This window comes from Cebus imitator, unplaced genomic scaffold (assembly GCF_001604975.1).
Source record: "Cebus imitator isolate Cc_AM_T3 unplaced genomic scaffold, Cebus_imitator-1.0 Scaffold8, whole genome shotgun sequence".
In the NCBI taxonomy this organism is placed as follows: Eukaryota; Metazoa; Chordata; class Mammalia; order Primates; family Cebidae; genus Cebus; species Cebus imitator.
Window position 1 is genome coordinate 10,022,990 of NW_016107323.1, and position 20,280 is coordinate 10,043,269.

A 20,280-nucleotide genomic window follows, 5' to 3' on the forward strand; every position below is an offset into this window, starting at 1 on the left:
GACAGTATTGCTCTGTCCCCCAGGCTGGAGTGCAGTGATGCAATCTCAGCTCACTCCAGCCTCCACCTCCTGGGCTCAAGTGATCTTCCCACCTCAGCCTCCCAAGTAGCTGGGTCTATAGGTGCACACTACAATGCCCGGCTAATTTTTCGCATTTTTTGTAGAGATTGAGTTTTGCCATGTTGCCTAGGCTGGTCTGGAACTCCTGGGCTCAAGTAATCCAGAGTGCCTCGGCCTCTCAAAGTGCTGGGATTACAAGTGTGAGCCACCACACCCAGGTAGTTCTTGCATTTTTTGTAGAGACGGCATTTCACCATGTTGCCCAGGCTCAAAGTCACTTTTTGTCACTTAAATACAGCCACAATGCCACTGCGACCCCAGGACACTCGCAGATTCAGGGAGGAGGCAAGTCATGAACTATCTTATCCTCAGGGTAAATTTGGGGGTGCCAGGAGTGGTCGAGGGAACCTGGATGTGACAGAGCAGATTTGGAGGTTGTCAGGAGAGGGGGTGAAAACAGAGTAGAGATGGCCTCAGAGTACCTGGTGGTTTGCTGGGGCTGACTCTCAGCTTGGGAGGTAGGGAATGAGGAGGAGAGACTTGTAGCCAAGGAGGTGTGAAGTCCCGTTTTTACCTCAGAGATGGACAGGAGGGATTCTTGTGCAGCAAGAGAAAGCCCTGGCATCCTTAGCTTCCCTGGAAGGGGGTGCAGAGGAGGGGTCTCTGGCACAATCTCCCTGTGCTTTTGTTTCCTCCTCTGTAAAGTGAGCACATAATGGTACCTTCCTTCCGGGGCTATAAGGAAGGTTCAGTGAGATGAGAGTGTGCAGAACGTGCAGGAGGTGGCCAGCCTGTAGTAGTCCCTGCTCCCACGTTGTCAGCAGCCCCCACATTGTGGGAACTGGAAGTAAAAGGCCTGGCATAATCATCGGGATAAATAGGGGTCCCAGTTTAGGGCAAGACTTGCGCTTGGAGGGCTCAATGAGAAGTCAACAACCACCTGCAGAAGCCTGGCCTGCAGACCCTGGCTCAACAATGGATGAATGAATGAATGCGCTCTCACACCTGCTTCAGTGATACAAGTGGGCTAGGGATGGATGTTGGCTGCTTTCAGAGGGTGAAATGCAACCAATCGACCCAGACCCTCTGTCCGTCCACACATTTATTCCGTCAAGATTTTACAACAGAGGTCCTAAGTTAACACATTTGTGGATAATTAACATGGTTAAAAGAATAGTTTTATGAAGGATAAAAACGTTAGGTTCTGGGCCTAGAGTAAACACTACCAACAGGTAACTCCCCTTTGATCTTTCCCTGAGAGGACCACCCAGCACAAAATTTACATGAGTAAACAGAGTGGAAACAAGGACAATGGGGCAAACAGACTTAACCTGGGAGGGCTTTCATCGTCTCTGTCTCTTTCCTATGCTAATATTCGTGAGCTGGCTGCCTTCAGCATGCCTCAATAAAACCTTTTGGCCTTCCAAAAGGTTTGAGATTACAGTGTGTAACTTTTCCTAATATTTAGTACTTTGCCAGCCACACCGAGTGAATATCAACAGCTCAATCCTTGTTCTTGCTGTTTACTGGCTGTGTAACTCATTTCACCACTCTGAGCCTCACTGCCCATATCTGCAACCACATGTAACTACATCACAGTTGTTTTGTGTTGGAAGTGAGATTAGAGATGTCAGATCCCAGACGCAAAGCAGTGGCTCTGACAATGCTTAGGAGTTTCCTTTCCAAATCCTCAGGCTGGAAGCTTTGCCAAAAGAAACACTGACCGGACTGGTCTCGGAAATTCAGTGAGTCATACCACAGTTCTGTACCCATTCTGAGCAAAGATTGCGAACATGTGTTCTGCAAAGCAGAATTTGTTTTACCTGTGGTCTTAGGTTTTTCAAAAGTTAGTTGCCAACATTTAAAAATCATGGATTTAGGCCTGCCGCGGTGGCTCATGCCTGTAATCCCAGCACTTTGGGAGGCTCAGGAGGGCAGATCACTTGAGATCAGGAATTCCAGACCAGCCTGGCCAACATGATAAAACCCTATCTCTACTGAAAATACAAAAATTACCTGGGTGTGAGTGGTGACGCACACCTGCAGTCCCAGCTACTCGGGAGGCTGAGGTGGGAGAATCATTTGAATTCGTGAGGTAGAGGTTGCAATGAGCTGAGATGGCGCCACTCACTCCAGCCTGGGTAACAGGGCAAGACTCTGTCTCAAAAATAAAAATAAAAATAAAATTATGGATTTAGCCTGGCATGGTGGCACATGCCTGTAATCTCAGATACGTGGGAGGCTGAGGTGGGAAGATCACTGGAGCCCAGGAGTTCCAAGCTGCAGTGAGCTACTATCATGTCTGTGAATAGCCACTGTACTCCAGCCTGGCCAACATAGCAAGATCCCATCTCTTAAAAAAAAATGTAGGCTGGGCATGGTGGCTTATGCCCGTAATCCCAGAACTTTGGGAGGCCAAGGCAGGCAGATCACATGAGATCAGGAGTTTGAGACCAGACTGACCAATATGGTGAAACCCTATCTCTACTAAAAATACAAAAATTAGCTAGGCATAGTGGCAAGCACCTGTAATCTCAGCTACTCGGGCGGCTGAGGCAGGAGAATTGCTTGAACCCGGGAGGTGGAGGTTGCAGTGAGCCGAGATTGTGCCATTGCACTCCAGCCTGGGTGACAGTGAGACTCCATCTCAAAAACAAAACAAAACAAAACAAAACAAAACAAAAACAAAAAAGTAAAACCTAGGCAGGCATGGTGGCATGTGCCTGTAGTCTCAACTACTTGAGAGGCTGAAGCAGGATGATCGCTTAAGCCCAGGAGTTCAAGGCCACAGTGAGCTATGATTATGGCACTGCATTCCAGACTGGGTGACAGAACAAGACCCTGTTTCTATGGAAAAAACAAAAATGAAAAACTATGGGTTTACCTATTAAAATTGCTTCTCTTGAAACCTTAAACCTGGCTACCCTGGACCCACATTGCCGCATGGCTTCGATGCCTGCAGCCTGATGGCCACAGTGTCTCCCCAGCACACTCGCCTCACTCACGTTGCCTGCCGGGCTGTAAGGGCACCCGAATTGTACAGTATGGAGTTTTGAGTTACCTTTCTTTGCCTAGGGAGGCTCCTTTGGCCGGGGCACAGCTCTCAAGGGTGGCTGTGATTCTGAACTTGTCATCTTCCTCGACTGCTTCAAGAGCTATGAGGACCAGAGGACCCTTCGTGCAGAGATCCTCAGTGAAATGCGGACATTGGTGGAATCCTGGTGGCAGAGCCCAGTCCCTGGTCTGAGCCTCGAGTTTCCTGAGCAGCACATGACTGGGGCCCTGCAGTTCCGCCTGACATCCAGAGATCCTGAGGACTGGATGGATGTTAGCCTGGTGCCTGCCTTCAATGTCCTGGGTAAGGGGTTCCTGGACCATTCCAGAATTGGGGGCAAAATCATTGGGAATAGCAGAGGACTTCCAGTTCTAGCCCAGCCACCGTTGCTGTGTGACCTGGGCCAGCCTCTACCCCTCTCTCAGCCTCACTCTGTGTACTGAACATATTAGACTTGTGCTAGACAAAGGCAGAGAAAGCCCACATCCTCCTGGATCTGTGGTCCTGCTGTCAAGATACTTGGTCCTCCCCCAGGCATCTGGGAGTTTCCTTCAGCTACTGCCTGGAGCGGTTACTGCTCAACCCTTCCGCAAATACTCCCAAAAGCTAAGCCAATTAGACATGTGGCTAGCAGTTGGGGTCTGGGGACAAAACCAGAATTCTGCAAAATCTTGTCTTATATCTTGAAAACATGAATGTGATTTTTGCATTCTTCTTCGTAATATACCTATGCTCGAGTTAAGATTAAAAATATGCCTCTGTGTCCTCATCTGTAAAATAAGGATAATAACAGTGGGGATAATGGTAATGTTACAGAGTTGTCAGAAGAATTAAATGCATTAATAGATGTAACAAACTTGAAAGTGTGCCTCTTGGCCAGGCGCAGTGGCTCATGCCTGTAATCTTAGCACTGTGGGAGGCCAAGGTGAGAGGATCACTTAAGCCCAGGAGTTCAAGACCAGCCTTGGCAAAATAGCAAGACCTAATCTCTACACATAATTTAAAAAAATAGCCAGGTGTAGCAGTGCATGCCTCCCTGTGGTCCCACTACTGGGGAGGCTGAGGTGGGAGAATTGCTTGAGCCCAGGCCACGGAGGCTGCAGTGAGCTGTGATTTCGCCACTACAATCTATTTGCCTGAGCAACAGAATAAGACTCTTCTAAGAAAGAAAGAAAGAAAAAAAAAACTTTAAAAAAAAAAAAAAAAAAAAAAAAAGGCAAGAATGTCTAGCATGTGATAAGGGCTGTAGAGTGTTCACAATTATTATTTCTATTGTCCTTTCTATTATTGTTGTTATGATTATTATTTGCCTTGATGATCTGGGGGATAGCTTTATCCTTTGGGCAGATAGCCACATTCCCCTATACCTGGTATCCCATGCCTAGTGTACCCACTTACTGGGTACACATACACACACAGGTACACACTTTTTCTTTTTTTTTTTTTTTTTTTTTTTTTTTTTTAAGATGGAGAGCAGTGGTGTGATCTCGGCTCACTGCAACCTCTACCTCCTGGGTTCAAGCAATTCTCCTGCCTCAGCCCCCCAAGTAGCTGGGACTACAGGTGCCACCATACATGGCTAATTTTTATATATTTAGTAAAGACAGGGTTTCACTGTGTTGGCCAGGATGGTCTCGATCTCCTGACCTCATAATCCACTGGCCTCGGCCTTCCAAGGTGCTGGGATTACAGGCATGAACCACTGCGCCCAGCCCACAGACACAGGGTCTCACTCTGTCACCCAGGCTAGAGTGTAGTTGTGTGATCTTGACTCACTGCAACCTCCATCCTGGGCTCCAGCAATCCTCCCACCTCAGCCTCCCAAGTAGCTGGGACTACAGGCACGCACCACATTTGGCCAATTTTTGTATTTTTTTTGTAGCGATAGGGTTTCACCATGTTACCTAGGCTCGTCTTGAATTTCTGGGCTCAAATGATCCACCCACCTCAGCCTTCCAAAGTGCTGGGATTACAGACATGAGCCACTGCACCCAGCCTAGGTACACATGTATTAATCATACTAGTTACTACATATTAAATGCTTAACTATTCCAAGAACTTGACAGGTTTTATCTCATGGATTATTCATAACAAACCTATGAGGTCTCTACTGTTTCAGCTTTAATTTCACTAATGGGGAAACAGACTCAGAGACATACAGTGACCCACCCAAAGCCACACAGCAGGCAAGCGACAGCAGCAACCTCGGGGAATTATGGAGAGTGTTTACTTCCCCCAAGCCATGCCTGTGGGAGCCGGGGAGGAGAAGGTGCATAATGTAAAGTCCACTGGCTCTGAGCTCAAATCCCGACTGCATGGCATGCTGGCCGTATAACCTTGGGGAAAGCGTGGAATCCTCAGCTATCAAATGAGATGAAGAATTGTACTTGCTTCATGGGGCTGTGGTGGAGATACATGTAAAAACCTTCCACCTGGTACCCTGTAGGCAGTAAATTTGTGTGTGTGTGTGTGTGTGTGTGTGTGTGCGTGTGTGTGTGTGTGTGTGTATTTTCAGAGACAGAGTCTTGCTGTGTCCTCCAGGCTGGGGTGCAGTGGCACGATCTCAGCTCACTGCAACCTCCACTTCCTGGGTTCAAGCGATTCTCATGCTTTGGCCTCCAGAGTAGCTGGGATTACAGGTAAGTGCCACCATGACTGGCTAATTTTTGTATATTTTTAGTAGAGTCCGAGTTTCACGATGTTGGCCAGGCTGGTCTTGAACTCCTGACCTCATATAAACTGCCCACCTTGGCCTCCCAAAGTGTTGGGATTACAGGTGAAAGCCATCGCAACCACTGCTAAAGGATCAGGGCTTTTTGCCTTTTATTTCTTGGGCATCATTTTCCTCTCCATAGCACCCTTTAATTAAGGGTGTGTAGAGTGATGTTTTCAGGAAAGCTCAGGGAGGAGAGAATTGCCAGACTGCCGGTACTGCTGACTCAGCTGGAAGCATCTTTCCTGTTTAGCCATCTTGGAAGGCATCTGCTCCTGTTTGAGCTGGTGCTCTAGATACTGCCTGGCCATTTGGGATGGAGGAACTCTCCCTCTGCATTCTGGAGTGCTGCTCTTCTTCCCTGCTTCCTGAAAAGTTCCAGGCTCTCTTCCCAGTCCCCCAACTCCCATGTTGCCAGATTTCTTCCCCTCCAAATTTTTCCCGTTCTCTCTCAGCAGCCCAGGCTGAGCTCGGCACCAATACCATCCTCCATCCTGTGTCCTTAGCACCATTCCTAACTCACAGTGCTTCATGTTAACAGGTCAGGCTGCCTCTGGCATCAAACCTGAGCCACGAGTCTACTCCACCCTCCTCAACAGTGGCTGCCAAGCGGGCGAGTACGCAGCCTGCTTCACAGAGCTGCGGAGGAACTTTGTGAACATTCGCCCAGCCAAGTTGAAGAACCTGATCTTGCTGGTGAAGCACTGGTACCGCCAGGTGAAGCCACTGGGAAGGGCTGCTCCAGACGTGTGACTATTTGCTTTGTACTGTCATGGTCATGAAACTATTGTCTTACATTTAGTGGCCATTCATGTTCTCTTTCTGGGAATTGTCTGTTTATGTCTCTTGTGCATTATTTTCTCTTGGGTTACCTGTCTTGTTATTGATTTGTTGAAGCTCTTTATGTGTTGTAGATACTGATCCTTATTTAGTTAATATAAGGCATTCTTCCAACATTCTTCCAGTCTGTGTCTTGGGCTTTTGCTTTGTTTAAAAGTTATTTGTCAGACAAAATATTTAAATTTTAATGTACTTAGATATAGCCTTTTAAAAATGATTTATTCTTTGTGTGTCTTAAGAAGTCTTTTCCCATCCTGCTGGGTGTAGTGGCTCACGCCTTTATTCCCAGCACTTTGGGAGGCCAAGGCAGGTGGATCACTTGAGGTCAGGAGTTTAACACCAGTCTAGCCAACATGGTGAAACCCTGTCTCTACTAAAAATACAAAAAAGTAACCAGGCGTGGTGGCGCATGCCTGTAATCCCAATTACTTAGGAGGCTGAGGCAGGAGAATCACTTGAAAACCAGGTGGCAGAGGTTGCAGTGAGCCAAGATTGCACCACTGCACTCCAGCCTGGGCGACAGAGCCAGACTCCATGTTAAGAAAAAAAAAAAAAAAAAAGTCTTTCCCTGTCCTGACTTTGTAAAATGATTCTTTCCTATTTCCTGCCATCCGATTGCTTTCCATTGTATTTCTTTTCATACTCAGGGCTTTGGCCTATCTGCTTTGGTATGAGGTAATATGTAGTCAATATACCTTGATCCCCAGCCCCAGGGATGCTCCCTTGCTCTGTTCATGTTTATTGACAGACTCTTATGCGCTGAGGGAAGTGTGTCCAGCTTGTGCCTAGAAATGAGGGAACAGGCTCCCCCAAAATCTTGCAGCGTATGGCTTGGTCCTTCTGATGGACTAGTCATCATAAGGAGGTCTAGCTATGAGGAGATTCTGGATTCCAATCCTGGCTCAGCCATCTTCTTACTGTGTGACCCTGGACAAGTTTCTAGCCTTCTCTGGGCGTCTGTTTCCTCCACTTGCACATAAAGAAATATATGCGTCTGTAAATCTTACTCAGCTTCTTCCCACATATGATTCTCCCGGGGTAGAAATACTAATAGCCTGGTACTTCTTAAAAGGGCAAACTGCTGGGTATGGTGGTTCATGCCTGTGGTCCTCTCTATGCAGGAGGCTGAGGTGGAAAGATCACTTGAGCCAGGATTTCAAGGCTGCAGTGACCTATGACTGAGCCACTGTACTTGAGCCTGGGCAACAGAGGAAGACCCTGTCTATAAGTTAATTAATTAATTAATTAATTAATACAACTATGGAGCCAGCCTGGTTGGGCGTTAGAAATTCTATCTTGACCTGGGTGGTAGGTACATATGTGCACCCAGGTGTGTTTGTAACCCCACAGAGAGGGGGTGAATGGAGGGAATGTGGAGATGCTGGGTGCCTCAGGCCAGGTGGGTCAGCTGCTGGCAAGCTGAAGCATCCACTCCGGAGTTACCCAGAGGCCTGGGATTCTTGCCCTGGCATGGAGTAATCCCTCCCTGTTACATGGAGATCCCAAGTATATGGTACACAAGTAGAAATCATGCATTTTGGGAGGGGGCAGCAAGGAGGGAAGGACAGAGCCCTGGCCCACTGCCCCACCCCACCCCAGCGGTGGGAGGGCAACCATTTGATGTCCTTCTCCAGTCAGCCACACAACGGGGACCGAAGATCTGCTTGACCTTTATTTGAGGATAGGTAGCAGTTTCAGACTACCCTTGGCTTCTCTCTGACTGCTCCTTGCCTGGGGGCTTAAAACTTACACCCCTCCCTCCCGCTACTTCCCCATCATACAAGCCACCACTTTGCCGAAGCCGCCAGTGAGGGCTGGTGAGAAATGCCACTTGTGATTGAAACAGGGTTGGAACACAGCATCTTGTCCCAGGCTCAGCCTGGAAGGTCCCCAGTCTGGTTCTGCAGAGAGCTGGCTCTCTTTCCTCCCCTTCATCCTTCTGAGCCCCCTGCCATGCCCTCTCACAGGTGCTCCCACAGGGGTTGCAGAAGGAGACGCTGCCCCCGGTCTATGCCCTGGAACTGCTGACTATCTTCGCCTGGGAGCAGGGCTGTAAGAAGGATGCTTTCAGCCTGGCCCAAGGCCTCCGGACTGTCCTGCACCTGATCCAACAGCATCAGCACCTGTGTGTTTTCTGGACCATCAACTACGGCTTCGAGGACCCTGCCATCGGGCGGTTCTTGCAGCGGCAGCTTGAGAGACCCAGGTACCTCCTAATATCCCACCACCTGCTCTCCTGTCCTGGGGCCAGGGGGAGATAATTAACAAGGATAAAACCAGTCACATCTACTGAGGGCTTGAGTGTGGGCCAAAGCTACATGTACACATTTTAATTTACTGGATTCAGCCCAGATGCACGTTAAAATTACCTGGGGGAGTTTTAAAAAATATACCAGTGCCCGACCCCACATGTTTTATGTGTGAATGCTTTGCTGATGTATAGCAGATAGTGAACATTCTGATGACTGTGAAGAGTGCATGCTTAGAAATCACCACCCAGAATATTTCCAGCACCCCACACAGCCCCTCTCAGTCAGTAACCTTCAAAATAACCCCACTTACATGTTTATAATTACAGTTGTGCTTTTCCTTAAATCTTATTTAAATGGAATCATGCCACATGTACTTTTGTGTCTGACTTCTCTTCCTCAAGATTGAATCTTTGAGGTTTAGCTGTATCGTTGTGGGTCATTCTTTTTTATTGCTGTATAGTATTCCATTGTGTGAATTTATCAAAATATGTTGTCCATTCTATGATGATGGACATTTGCATTCTTTCTGCTTGGAGCTATTACTAATAGGGCTGTTACAAACATTCTTGGACATGTTTTTCAGTGCAGATGCATATCTGTTGGAAATATTCCTAGGAATGAAATTGCTGAATTGTAGGTTGTAACGTAGAGTCCTTGAGAGTGGATCCTGTTATCTTGTGATTCCAATGTGCAGTCAGAGTTGAGAACCATTGCTCCAAGTTAATCTCTACAACGGCTCATCAAGGCAGGCATGGTTGTGATCTTCATTGTGCAGATGAGGAAATTGAGGCTCAGAGAAGGTAAATCATCTGCCCCAGGTCACACAGCTGGAAAGTAGCAGAGATGCACTTGGAACCAGGTCTGTTTCACTCCAGAAACCCTGATCTTGACTTTCTTGCTAATGAGAACCTTCTTGTCTCTCTGAAATTGCAGGCCTGTGATCCTGGACCCAGCTGACCCCACATGGGACGTGGGGAATGGGGCAACCTGGCACTGGGATTTGCTGGCCCAGGAGGCAGCATCCTGCTGTGACCAGCCGTGCTTTCTACAGGCGACGGGGGACCCAGTGCAGCCCTGGGAAGGGCCAGTGAGTGAGGGGGTCCCAGGACCCTTCAGTTTTGCACTTTGTTTATGTGTCCAGTGTTTTCTGAGCATCTACTATGTGCCATATGGTGTAGAACAGGCTTTATAATGCAGAGGCGGCCGGGCGCGGTGGCTCATGCTGTAATCCCAGCACTTTGGGAGGCCGAGGTGGGTAGATTACCTGAGGTCAGGAGTTTTAAGACCAGCCTGGCCAATATGGTGAAACCACATCTCTACTAAAAATACAAAATATGGTGGTGGGCACCTGTAATCCCAGCTACTCAGGAAGCTGAGGCAGATTTGCTTAAACCAGGGAGGTGGAGGTTGCAGTGATTGCATGCCACCATTGCACTCCAGCCTGGGTGACAGAGTAAGACTCCATCTCAAACAAACAAACCAAAAGCAGAGGCAGCAGGCATGTAAAAGAGTCCAGTCACCAAGCTGAAACTGCCCGGGGGAAGGAGCCCTTTGTTTTTCTGTAGTTATTGTCTGCCCACCAGGCCTTTCTGCTCATCACAAGGGGCCCCATTTTGCAGTTTATCCCTTCAGAAATGCACCTTTTTCAAATCTGCCCAAAGATGCCATGTGGGTTAGCCATGGCCCTCCCAATTCCGCTCTCTGAGCCTCAGTCACCCTGACTGTACAAAGGGCGGGAGCTGGGGAGAGAAGGCGTCAGGCTGCAGAAACCTCTGCACTTGAGTGAGGCAGCTCCTTCAATGATCTTCCAGGGCCTTCCATGTGCCAGGCGCTCAGGTTTGGGCCACCCCATCCAGCTAGACCCTAACCAGAAGACCCCTAAAAACAGCAAGAGCCGCAATGCTGTGCACCCAAGGGCAGGGAGCAAGCCACCCTCATGCCCAGCTCCCGGTGCCGCTGGGGCAGCCAGTGTCGCCCCCTCTGTGCCGGGAATGGCCTTGGATCTGCCTCAGATCCCCACCAAGGAGCTGGACCGCTTCATCCAGGACCACCTGAAGCCAAGGCCCCAGTTCCAGGAGCAGGTGAAAAGGGCCATCGATGTCATCTTGCGCTGCCTCCGTGAGAAGTGTGTTCACAAAGCCTCAAGAGTCAGCAAAGTGAGTTGGGCCACTGGAGACACAGGGGGACCCTATTGAGGGATCACCGTGGGGAGGGGAAGGAGTTACAGCAACGGAGCTGAGGCTGGGCTGGGGAACCGGACGGCCCAGGAAGGATGGTTTGCTCGTTTAAATAAAATATATTCAAGTGCCATCTTAGTTTTTCTTTTTTTAATGATACCATTTTAAAAACACTATTACAAGAATCAAATTGCTTCTCTCCTCTGCTCAAAATCCTCCATGGTTTCACAGGGTGTAGAGGAGGCCTTGTTAGAAATAGATGCTCAGTGCTGCAAAGAAAAATTAGCACTAAGACAAAGGGTCTTTCAGCAATACAATTTTTACTTCCTGGATTGCAGGAAGGGTACCTTCGCTAGCCCTTGTGTCATGAGAGTACAATGAACAAAGGAAAACACACAAATTTATCCCTTACGCATTTGGGGTTGTCCTTACCGCTGTGTCTGATCTCTGTTGGCTGGAGCCAGACCTCACAATCTAAACTAAAACCCAGTTGGCCAAAAACTTAAAAACTTTCTAAACAGGTAAAAGCAATGGAGAGCTGGGACATGCCTGTGAGCATGTCCAGCACAGATATCTTGGTTAAAGTAAAAGGACGTAGAATGTACGTCGTGCCTGTAAGCAGGGCGTGTCTAACAGCTACATAGAGTAGAGCTTAACAAAGTTATTAGCACACTTATTCTTTAACAAGAAAGGAAACTTTTAAAAGGAACTTGTCTACTTCCCACAGGCTTCAAGTCCTGCAGGATGGGCCCTGGTATCCCTCTGTCCCCTTCCACTGAGGCCTGACCACACAATTTAAAATTGCAGTCTTGCACTCCTGGTCCCCTTTCTGCTCTGCACAACGCTTTGCGTCTTCTCCGGACCTACTGTTTACTGATGGTCCCTTCCTCCCCTCCCCCAGCCAGCATGTAAGTTCCAGGAGAATAGAAATTTTTTATCCTCTTTTCTTCTTTCCTTCCTGCAACAAACATTTAGTTAGCACTTACTGTACTGGCATATGTGTGCTACCCCGTGTGATATCCCGTTACATGTAAGTGCTCACTAAATGTTGCAGGAAGGAAAGAAGAAGAGAGGGAGGGGATTGATGGAAACAGGGCAGCAGAGCACAAGTGCAGGCCCTGTTTGGCCTTGGGACCTCGTTTGGCAGATGTGCAGTCGGTAGGCGTTGCAGAGTAGTATAAAATGTTTGGTCGCCGCCCCCATTATCTGTTGCTCCAGATTGGTCTGGCTTTGCTCAGGCTTCATGGATCAGAGGGCAGGTGCAGGCAGATACAACTTGACTCTGTGCCATGATTCTCAGAGGCCACAGGACCCATGCAGTCGGCCTCTGTCATAGTGCCCAGACCTGACATCAGCGAGAGGGCAGTTTCCAGGTTGTAGATGGGGTGCAGGTGATGCGATCATAGTCTGACTCCCAGGCTCCTAGAGGGTCCCCGGTCAGAGCTGTTCTTCTCTCCACAGGGGGGCTCCTTCGGCCGGGGCACAGACCTAAGGAATAACTGTGATGTTGAACTCATCATCTTCCTCAACTGCTTCACGGCCTACAAGGACCAGGGGGCCCGCCGCGCAGAGATCCTTGATGACATGCGAGTGCAGCTAGAAGCCGGGTGGCAGGACCAGGTCTCAGAACTGAGCCTTCAGTTTCCTGAGCAGAATGTGCCTGAGGCCCTGCAGTTCCAGCTAGTGTCCACGGCCCTGAAGAGCTGGGCGGATGTTAGCCTGCTGCCTGCCTTTGATGCTGTGGGTGAGGGCGCCCAGCCTGTGCCTTGGAGAGTGATAGGGACCTCAGGGGCCCATCTAACAGGGGTGCTGTCCTCTTTGTGATCCTAATTCTCCTGCTTGACCAAGCATTGAAAACTACTTTGAGATATTGAAAGTAATCATCACCATCAAATCTTATAACTAGCGCTTTAACTTTGCAAAGATTTTAATTATGAAATGTCTCAAGCATACAGAATACTAAAGACATCACATACCCATGTACCCCAATTCAGATTTAACAAATGTTAACAGTAGACATATCTGATTGGTATTTTTTTTTAAAGAAATGTCTCATGTTATAATTTTCTTCCTTATTTTAGAGGGTTTACTTTATGGCTCATTTTTTTTTAACTTTTGGAGGTGAATCTTAGCTTAGTAACTGTCAGTTTTAGTCAATGCAATTAAAGCTACCCATTTCCGTTTCAGTGCCACATTAGCTATAGGCAAATCTTTTGTTCGACATGTATAATTTAGTATTATCATTCCAGTCTCAATACTTTGTACTTTTAACTATGGCATTACTGCTCGTTCTTTCATCCATGAATATTTGGAAGTAGCTTTCCAAACGGATATTTTGGGATTTTGTTTGCTTTTGGCATTTACTTATGATCTTTTTTTAGATTGTAATCAGAAAACATACTCTATGTGATATCAATTCTTTGGAATTTGTTGGCATTTTCTAGGTTGCCCATGGTTGAAAAGAATGCATGCTTTCCAGTCAGGCGTGGTAGATCATGCCTGTAATCTCAGCACTTTGGAAGGCTGAGGCAGGCAGGCCGCTCGAGGTCAGGAGTTCACGACCAGCCTGGCATAGTGAAGCCCTGTCTCCACTAAAAATACAAAAAAAGAAAAGAAAAGAAAAGCCTGGCCTGGTGGTGTGCAGCTGTAATCCCAACCACTTGGGAGGCTGCGCAGGAAAACTGCTTGAACCTGGGAGGCGGTGGTTGCAGTGAACTGAGACTCCATCTCCAAAAAAAAAAAAAAAAAAAGAGCGCATGCTTTCCATTGTAGAATGCAGACTTCTTTAGATCTAGCTTATGATTTTTTGCTCAGATCATTTTTTGTTTGGTCTCTCAATTTCTGAGTGAGATATCTTAAAATCTCCTGTGCTGAATGGAGATTTTTCCATTTTTCCTTGCAATTCTGTAAAGTTTTGCTTTTAATATTTGGAGGCTATGTTATTGAGGACATATAAGCATATAATTATTATATTTTATTGGATTGTTCTTTTATCATTAAGTATTAATCTTCATGATTCCTAAGTTATCTTTGTCTTAAAGTCTCTTGTCTCATATTGATTGTGAGCAGTCCTCTTTTGTCAGCATTTTCCTGGTGTACCCTCTCCACTCTTTATTTTCAAGCATGTGTTATTAAATTGTACCCTCTACAGGCATCACAAAGCTAAAAGACAAAAATTAAGCAAGCAACAATAGTATAATGCTTTTTGAGGGTTTACTAATATCTTAGAACTAAACTACCAGACACTAATAATAGGGGAGATGATTCTTTTTGTGTTTGTTTCTACAGTCTATGCAAATTAAAACCTATTAATATAATTAACAAAATTTTTTTTACCATTGCTACTTGATTCCAGTTCTCGCTTCTGGATTCATTTTCCTTCTTACAGAAAGACATCTTTTAGTACTTTTTCAGAAAGGATTTATAAGTGACAGATTTTTCTCAGGCTTTGTCTAAAACCCTTTCTGTTTCACCTTCATGCTTGCATTGATGTTTGACACTTGTTTTCCCCCTCAGGCCTGCTGTCTTCTTACCTGTTGTTGCTGATGAGAAGTCTTCTGTCCGTTGTTGATTTTTTTTGTTGTAATGATCTATTTTTCGTTTGTGCATGTGGTTTTTTTGTTTCTTCATTTTGTTTTGATTTCCCTAAGACTTTCTCTTGGTTCATAGTATTCTTCAGTTTCTCTTTGATAGATCTGTGTATGGATTTCTTTTTAATGTGTCCTCTTTGAAATGTGCTTTCCCTCCTGAATCTGCGAGCTCAATTCTTCCTTTACTTTTAGGGAGATGTCTTCCAATAGCTCTTTGAATACTGCCTCTCCCCTATCTCCTCTGTTCTCTACTTCTGGAACTCCGTTGGATGGTTTCTTAGCTCATCCTCCATGGCTTTTCATCTCTCTCATTGTTCCCATCTCTTTGTCTGTCAGGGCTGCCTGATTTTCAGTGGCTCAGACCTGTCTTCTGGCTTATAAACTCTCTTCAAATAATGTCTACTCTGCTGCCTATCCTTAATTTTTTTTTATTTCAATTACTTTTTTACCTCTAGAAGTTCTGTTTGTCTCTTTCTTAAATCAATATGTTATTTGTTCATAGACTTCAATTCTTTCATTGTGGTTTCAGTTTCTTTGATGTCTTTAATAATTGCCAACATGCTTATTTTAGTGTCTCAGATTGTCCTATTACCCCCAAATTCTTGAGGTGATAATTTTCCTATTTTTTGTGTCACCTGCCTCTCCCTCATGGTCCATCATGTCCTCATGTGGTTTGTAATTTTTTATTGTGAACTCATCTTTGGGGTCTGTGGAGCTTTTGTTGTATTTGCTTTTCCGGTGGAAGTTCCTTGTGCCCTGGGTTGGAGAAATATTCCTTGGGGGACCAAGTTTTCATTTTGCTTCTACCTGACTCCAAGAGTTTCACTAATTCCCAGGCGAGATTATGCATTAATTTAATAGTCTGGGATTTCCTCACCATGTGGATACTATAAATTTGGACTTCACATCCACATCTAGCACAGGATTGGGGTCCCAGTTTCTCACAGGGGATTTTCCTTTTCCCCCAACCCAGAGCCCTAGCAGCAAGCTTCCTTGAATCCCTGTTCTGCCAGTGGGTAACTTCTACAGTCACCTTTCATGAAGAAGGCATTTATTTATTGCAGAGGCCAGTCTTAAGAAAGTGAGCAATGAGACTCAATTCTAGCTTTCTCTCTGTGCCTTGTTTTTCTTCTTCTGGAGGATAACGTTAATAATAACAATAATTACTGCTTACTGAGCACACGATGTATTCTATGCACTGTTGTAGGCATTTCACATGCAGATTTCAATTGATTACTACAGTAGCCTTAGAAGGATAGGTGCTACTTTTGATCCCCTTTTACAGATGAGGAAACTAGACTGGAAGAGGCAAAAATTACCTGGCGTGGATTTGAACCCAGGCTTATCGGCCTCTAAACCTCACTTCTTTAACTACTATGTCACACAGCTTTTCTGGGTCAAGATTATCCATCTTTCAGCTTTCGGGGAAAATTTAAAAAACAAAAAATAAATAGAGGATTATCCACCTTGCAGAGTTACTGGATGGATTAGCAAAAATTATTGAAAAGCATCCAGTACAGAATTGATGCTGAGAAAATGAAAGCTCTGATTGTCATTCAGCGTTATAGTATATTATTGATTGCAGTGTTAGGTGATTAATGTTAGAATATTCATAAAGGCTGGTGAATGGATGGGTTAGTAAATGCTGCTGTCATCCATTGGAGTAGCATGCTCAGGGTGTTTCAAACCTCCACAGGGCAGCTCAGTTCTGGCATCAAACCAAATCCCCAGGTCTACTCGAATCTCCTCCTCAGTGGCTGCCAGGAGGGCGAGCATAAGGCCTGCTTTGCAGAGCTGCGGAGGAACTTCGTGAACATTCGCCCCGTCAAGCTGAAGAACCTGATTCTACTGGTGAAGCACTGGTACCGCCAGGTGAGTAGCCCTTGGCTCCTCCTAGGAAGCCGCCACTATCGTGGCAACAACGCCAGCCAATCAGCTCCTCCCTTACACCCACATCTCCCCCCTTTTGCTTCTTATTGGTCATCCAAAACAGAAGAAGCTGCCTCCTCCATCCTCCATTTCCTGCCCAGATCTGGAAGCCACTATTAGAAAAAAATCTTTTCTTCATCAAGTCTGAAGTCCTAGTTTCTTGTACCTGGAATTCACTGTCTCTCTTTAGCCCATCCACTTCTTTCTTTTGACACTGCAAATGTTTTCTCTGTTTTTCCTTCACTTCCAAGCCTTTGCTTATGCTGTTACCCCCACCTATTTCAATTTTTAGAAAATGTAAATTACACATCTCTATTTAAACTTTTAGAAAAGAAAACTCTTCTTTCTGGAAGCTTAAGAGCTGGCAATGACCACCATATAGTAAGGGCCTGTCCAAGATATAAAAACCAGAACATCGGAACAGAGAAGATCTGAACAGAAAAGCTGATGACTCTTTATGGGCTCCTGGATCAAGCTGTGCCTGAGAACAGCTCTACTCCAGGGCTTTTGGGTTACATCAGCCAATACATTCTTTCATAGCATTTTTTTCACTTTGTCACCCAGGCTGGAGTGCAGTGGCAAGATTACAGCTCGCTGCAGCCTCAACCTTCTGGGCTCAAGCAATCCTCCTGCCTCAGCCCCACCAGTAGCTGGAACTACAGGCATGCACTACTACTTCTGGCTAATTTTTGTGCTTTTTGTAGAGATAAGAGTCTCACCATGTTGTCCAGTTTAGTCTTGAACTTCTGAGCTCAAGTAATCCACCCACCTTGGCCTCCCAAAGTGCTAGGATTACAGGCGTGAGCCACCACACCTCAGCCTTGTTTCCTCTTTGGGTGGCAGCAAATTCCAAGCATCCTCCAGAGCTCCCTTACTAAATACCTCTCTGAACGCTGACTTGCATTCATGCATCCCTGTATTCAACAGACACCTGTTGAGCACCCACTATTTCTAACTATCGTGATGGGTGCTGGGATACCAAGATGAATACGTTGCAGCCTTTATTCCCGTACGACCACCCCATGCTATGCGATTAATGTTAAAATATTCCTAAAGGCTGGTGATGGATGGGTAGGTCAATTCCTCTGTCTTCAGTTAGAGTTACACACTCAGGATGTTTCAAATGTCCAAATTCCTTGAGGGGAGACACTAGGCAAAAGCCACAGCTGAGCCCTCAGTCTCACTGTATGACCTCGGATAAGTCACTACCCTCCTCTGAACCTCAGTTTACCCACCTGTAAAATGAGAAGCACCAGCCAGTTTCTGTTCTTTCTGGGCTTCTGTTTTCTGTATTCCCTTCCTGCCCCAGTGCTATGGCCACACTCAGCTCACATCCACTGATCACTTATCTTTGGTTGGCCTTGGGTGACACAGGTTGCGGCCCGGAATGAAGGAAAACGACCAGCCCCTGCCTCTCTGCCCCCAGCCTACGCCCTGGAGCTCCTTACCATCTTTGCCTGGGAGCAGGGCTGCAGGGAGGACTGTTTCAACATGGCCCAGGGTTTCCGGACGGTGCTGGGGCTTGTGCAGCAGCATCAGCAGCTCTGTGTCTACTGGACGGTCAACTATAGCACCGAGGACCCAGCTCTGAGAATGCACCTTCTTGGCCAGCTTCGAAAACCCAGGTGAAGACTGCTTCCTTTTGCCTGGCTTTCTGATCCTCCTCCTCCCCACTGTCACCCTGGAGTCGGTCATCCAGGAGGGATCCAAGGTCGGGTTTGGGGTGGCCGTCCCGCTCCTCACTCTGCTTCCCTCTGGACTCTTTGTTGAGGAAGTGTGGACATAAGGAGTCCCCAAAGAAACCAGGGCCCGTTTTATTAGCATGATACAATAGTATTTCTCAATTGAACAGGCCACTCAATAGCTTTCCAAGCAAGGCAGCCAGTTGAGACCACTTCTGCACCTGAGCAAGGCTGCGCCAACCCTGAGGTCCTGACACTCGCCCCTTCAGCCCTCCCACCCACCTCCTCTTTCACTGACTCCCACCCTCCCCACCCACCCACCTGCTGTGCCCCCAGACCTCTGGTCCTGGACCCCGCTGATCCCACCTGGAACGTGGGCAAGGGTGGCTGGGAGCTGTTGGCCCAGGATGCAGCAGTGCTGGGGATGCAGGCCTGCTTTCTGAATAGAGACGGGACACCTATACAGCCCTGGGATGTGATGGTAAGACGGAGGACCCTGCTCCCTGTCCCCCAGTCAGGTTCCCTTAACCTGCCAGCGCACCCATCCCCAGCTGCTAGGAGTGTTGGTTGCTGCCAACTCATAGCCACCCCTTCTCTGGAGACTTGCCTTCCATGAGATGCACAGATTGCTACGTCCCAGTCAGGGCTTGGGTGACACAGGGGTGCAAGAGGCCCAAATTTGTCTCCAGGCAGAACAGGCTCTGTGATGCAGTCCATGCTCCAGCGATCCCTGTGGGGTCAGGCAAACGCTTGTCTCCAGCTGAGCCCCCAGCTTTGCTAAGCTACTTCTCCGCCCCCAGCTGCTGTCTGCGTTCCACGTCTCCTGCAAGCGCTGCCCCAGTTAATCACATGCCCAAGAATTCCCACCATTGGCTCTGCTTCTAGGAAAACTGAGACGTAAGCCACTTGCAGCTCCCGAAAGGATATAATCTTATCACATTTACTATTTTGCTGCAGGGTCTCTTAACCAACGTTTAATACTCAAGACAAACCATTGAGACACGGGCTTCATTACTGCACTCATGTAAACATGGGGAAACTGAGGCTGTGTATTGGTGCTGGAACCAAAACTCAATCTCAGGTCCTTCTGATGCTACCTCAGAACCTAACAACCAGCTCAGAAGGCAAGAGGGACATAGGAGGCAGTGGGAGTCTTGTCCTTAGAGGACATCAAGGGGCAGGGCTTGGGCGAGCACTGGGAGTCCTGTCTCAAGCTGGCCCCACCTGGATTCTCTCTGCAGCCCGCCCTCCTTTACCAAACCCCAGCTGGGGACCTTGACAAGTTCATCAGTGAATTTCTCCAGCCCAACCGCCAGTTCCTGGGCCAGGTGAACAAGGCCGTTGATACCATCTGTTCATTTCTGAGGGAAAACTGCTTCCGGAATTCTCCCATCAAAGTGATCAAGGTGGTCAAGGTGAGTCCTCAGAGAGCTGTAGGCAAGCAATGTCCTGCAAGATGCTGATCTCTCCCAGGCCAGGGCCAGGCCTGACCCACTTCCGTGGCCCTCGTAGCAGCCAGCACAAAGCCAGGCATCACGAAAGAGCCTGAAAGTGGTCATGGGAGGATGGCAGAGAGAGGCTCAGATATGTCCAAAACGTCTCTTTTGGTTGGTTGCTAGTGACACCCAACTCAAAAGAGGCAACAAAGGAATGTACTGGCTGATGTAACTGGAAAGTCCTGGGGTAGGGCTGCTTTCAGGCATAGCTAGATCCAGAAGCCCAGGCAGCATCATCAAGACTCAGTTTTTCTCTCCAGTTCTTGGTTTTTCTTTCTCGTGCCTTGGTTAGGCCCTTAACATATGGTGGTCTTTGTCGGCTCTAAGCTTCCAGAAAGGGGAGTTTTTTTCTTTTTTCTTTTTTTTTTTTTTTTGAGACGGAGTTTCACTCTTGTTACCCAGGCTGGAGTGCAATGGTGCGATCTCGGCTCACTGCAACCTCCGCCTCCTGGGTTCAGGCAATTCTCCTGCCTCAGCCTCCTGAGT

General features: G+C 47.2%; 1 protein-coding gene across 4 annotated transcripts in view; it reads left to right on the plus strand.

Moving 5' to 3' along the window:
- Window positions 1–20,280, plus strand: part of OAS3 (2'-5'-oligoadenylate synthetase 3) — a 28,700-nt gene that overhangs the window by 1,276 nt on the left and 7,144 nt on the right. For 3 of the 4 annotated variants that reach the window (XM_017543086.2, XM_017543069.2, XM_017543076.2), the window contains exons 2-11: window positions 3,136–3,418; window positions 6,370–6,545; window positions 8,636–8,874; window positions 9,854–10,007; window positions 10,732–11,076; window positions 12,559–12,841; window positions 16,384–16,559; window positions 17,991–18,241; window positions 18,635–18,779; window positions 19,540–19,713. In XM_017543086.2, coding sequence (XP_017398575.1) covers window positions 3,136–3,418; window positions 6,370–6,545; window positions 8,636–8,874; window positions 9,854–10,007; window positions 10,732–11,076; window positions 12,559–12,841; window positions 16,384–16,559; window positions 17,991–18,241; window positions 18,635–18,779; window positions 19,540–19,713 — 2,226 coding nt within the window. Of the gene's footprint in view, window positions 1–3,135; window positions 3,419–6,369; window positions 6,546–8,635; window positions 8,875–9,853; window positions 10,008–10,731; window positions 11,077–12,558; window positions 12,842–16,383; window positions 16,560–17,990; window positions 18,242–18,634; window positions 18,780–19,255; window positions 19,517–19,539; window positions 19,714–20,280 lie in introns of those variants that run through there. The other variant, XM_017543096.2, reaches the window with a different exon arrangement.